The 3362-nt window shown below is 38.8% G+C and overlaps 1 protein-coding gene across 2 annotated transcripts; it reads right to left on the reverse strand.

The window, feature by feature from the left end:
- Positions 1-348: 348 nt before the first annotated feature.
- LOC103448380 (ribonuclease 3-like protein 2) lies at positions 349-2577 on the reverse strand. Of its 2 annotated transcripts, none has more exons than XM_008387633.4 (4): positions 2071-2577; positions 1462-1617; positions 990-1366; positions 349-866 (listed from the first exon to the last, which is right to left on the reverse strand). In XM_008387633.4, exons 1-4 carry the CDS (start codon positions 2422-2424, stop codon positions 692-694), a joined length of 1062 nt encoding a protein of 353 aa, XP_008385855.2. In that variant the 5' UTR covers positions 2425-2577; the 3' UTR covers positions 349-691. The 2 variants fall into 2 exon arrangements, with proteins under 2 accessions (XP_008385855.2, XP_008385856.2); XM_008387634.4 differs by having other exon boundaries at positions 1069-1366; positions 2071-2544.
- Positions 2578-3362: the final 785 nt, after the last annotated feature.

The following is a 3362-nucleotide window of genomic DNA, read 5'->3' on the forward strand; positions in this document are numbered from 1 at the left end:
GGAGGGAAATGGTATCGGTGCCGAGGTTGATGAGTGGCTGTACTGATCGATCTGTCCAGAATTTGAGAGAGTTTGTAAGGTTGTGATGTTCCAAGATTCTAACTAAACCACTCGGAAGATCAAAAGCTTAATGAAGACCGAGATCTCGATCATGCCCTAACCGAGGCGAAGAAGTTCAGAAGCATAATTCTGAACGCTAAAATCCTCAAATCTCCAGGCAAGATCCATGCGCTGACTAAGAAGAACCATATCTCACCTGTAACAGTGTTAGCAGTGAAACCACCTAATTGCTGATTTCAACTTTCAAAGTGTACTACCATGCCTAATCGAGATCTCGCTCCAATCCAATCAAAACAAGGACAAACTTTCATTTGTTTCATTTCAGTGCTTTGTGGAACCTAAACAACCAGTAAACTCCATCCAATCAAACAATCACTTGAAGGGGGGCATGGACAGTCTGAAAAAACTACGACGAGCACAAACAAATGTTACAGGCTCAAATCCTAACCTAAATCTAGAGGCATGAGACACAACATTTTCCTATAATCCATGGTTGTTCTTGCATAACTGCAACCTCTTAAGTTGCATACGGAATTGTCCTCTAACCCATGCATTCATATTTCAAATGCAGCAGGAAGCACAAGAGCCTACCACGCATACATCTCAGAACATAAAAAGAATTAGAGTTGCATCATATATAACCAGATTCTTGTAAAGCACAGATCATAGACGAAGCTGCAGAGTTGTCCGCATCTTTTATTCTCGACCTTTCATCTCCCACCATGCATAGCACACCATCCGCAGTTGAAATTTTGACCAACGATACAAATCTCTTCTCATGTGAAGGACCTTCATCTTTCTCAATGCTGCAATTGAAAAACAAATACCAATATGCATAACTACAGAATAGACAAATTAATTCCAATAATAGAGAACATTTTTTCTTCAAATACGTTTAGAGATCATGATAAGGGTAAAGCGATTCATACGTGTAAATTGGTTTAGGCCACTTCTTCTTGTCACAAAGCTCATGCAACTTTTGTTTTGCTTCTTCAATTTGAAACTTACCATCATTTCCGGCAATAAACTCCATCGATCTGCCACTTACACCCAACGATTTCGACAACTTAAAAAGAGCTATCTTAGCAGCATCGAGTTTGGCAATCTCCTTCTGCTCAGAAGAACCCGAGGCAACAAACACGCCATCAACATAGACACTAGCAATACTTTTGGTCTCATCTCTCCAATGCTTGATATCAACATGTTTCCCGTGCTTCTGGCAAAGCTCAAACAACACTGTAACAGGTTGCGGTTGACTTTTCACTTCTTCAAGAGTAACAATAGGCTCCAAAAGGCGCCTAAATTTCTATAAATGTACATCAGCAACAACAACAAAAATTAACAGGTTATACCCAACTTCTAAACGCTTGGAAACTTAACAAAAGCTAATCAAATACACACCATCCACAATTTTTCCAGATCAAAGTTCAAGTCAACATACATAGCTGCTGCCACAGACTCCACCATATCCGCAAGAACCTTAGGAGCTCTCACGGAACCACGATATACAAGCGGCGTCTCGTCTTCTCTAGTGACAGCTTCAGTAAACTCCCTAACCTAAAATTTAGAACAAATTGCACAGAAACCCCCAAATTAAAACCATTCAAATAACAACCCAAATCTCTGACCAAAGAGAAAAATCAACAACCCAAACCCTTAATAAAACAAAAGAAATTATCTCGACAGATTCATTGAACTCCTTAACCTAAAATTCATAGCAAATTGCACACAAATCCTAAAATTAAACCATTAATTGACAACAACAATCCTTTAAGAAAATTAACCCGGAAAAACAATGGGAAAACTCTTAAAAGAAAGCAAAATTAAAACCTACGAAACAGTTGAGCTTTTCCAACACAAATCCAGACAACAAGAAAACACAAACAAGAACAAAAACCCAAGTAAATGTTCCTCTTTTTGTTCTTTCTTTCTTTTCACACATAATCCAGAGAGTCACAAAAAATGAAATCGATTGAGAACAGAGAGAATAATTAATTAATTATAACGAACCTTATCGCGGAGAGCAGGTGCATTGTGGCGGAGGTGGCGGTAAAGGCCGTGCCGGACAGCCACACGTGCGAGCTTCTCGGTGCTGACATTGGCGGAGCGCAGCAGAGAGAGAGTGCCGGGGTCGACCCCAGGATAAGCAAGGAAGAAGTAGTTGCTGAGGGCGAGGCTGAGAGCGGCGTCGCCGATGAATTCGAGGCGCTGGTACGACGGGGATTCGGAGTAGGAGGAGTGGGTCAAGGCTTCTTCTAGAAGCCTCTTGTTCCTGAAATTGTAGCCCACGATTTGCTCCACGGCTGCCACGGACTGCTGAATTTCCGGCGACGGCTGGACCGTACGATCCACGATGCAAATCATGATTTGCGGAGGTTTTTTGTAATTTAATTTTAATATTTATGGGTTTTATGAGGTTGGCACTTGGAAGTTGGAGACTAGTCTGACAAGTTTTGAGTTTAAGGCGCCTGGTTCGTGATGGGTGGTACTTCTTTAAAGTGACCAGCTTTAAACAGTGCCAAACCAAGGGAAGTGGGGAAACGGATTATTATCGAATTACAATTGGGATTTTATCTCAGTTGCGTCGTTGTCTAATAAATATTTGTTACGTGTTTAAAAAATATTTTATCTGTCTAATAAATAATTTAAGTACGGTGAAGTAGTGACATGAAAAGGAAAAAACTCTCATCCTAGTGCTAAATTCCGGTTATATAACAAATGTCAGGGGTTTAAAAACATAGAAATTTTAACAAAAATATAGACAAATAATTATGGGTAAAACGATGCAATGGAAAAATATGATTGACGGATTGAACAACTTTGAATACGATAATATAAGTTGAAATCCAATTAGGAAATTTAGAAAAATAACCAGAATTTAGACCCTAAATAGAATTATAGCCAGCTTTTTAAATTTATGATAATTATAACCAAATGTTGATATAAAAGTAGTAATATACTCTTAAAATAGAAATTGAGAGATAAAGAGAGTTTGAAAATAAATCCTGCAAAAATTTACGCGAAATTTGGAAAACTAACCAAATTTTGGATCATAAATAGAATTCTAGCCACCTTTTTAAATTTTTGATAATTATAACTGTTGATGCACAAAATCAGTGAGGACTTTGGTACAACAGAAAGTGTCAAGTTTGTGACCTTCGTTAGATTGCTCCGATCACTAGTGTGGATAAGTATGTAAATGGATAGAGACAGGGAAGCAAACACAAGATGTACGTGGTTCACCCAGATTGGCTACGTCTACGGAGTCGAGGAGTTCCCATTAATTGTGAAGGGTTTACACA

This window comes from Malus domestica, chromosome 11 (assembly GCF_042453785.1).
Source record: "Malus domestica chromosome 11, GDT2T_hap1".
NCBI lineage: Eukaryota > Viridiplantae > Streptophyta > Magnoliopsida > Rosales > Rosaceae > Malus > Malus domestica.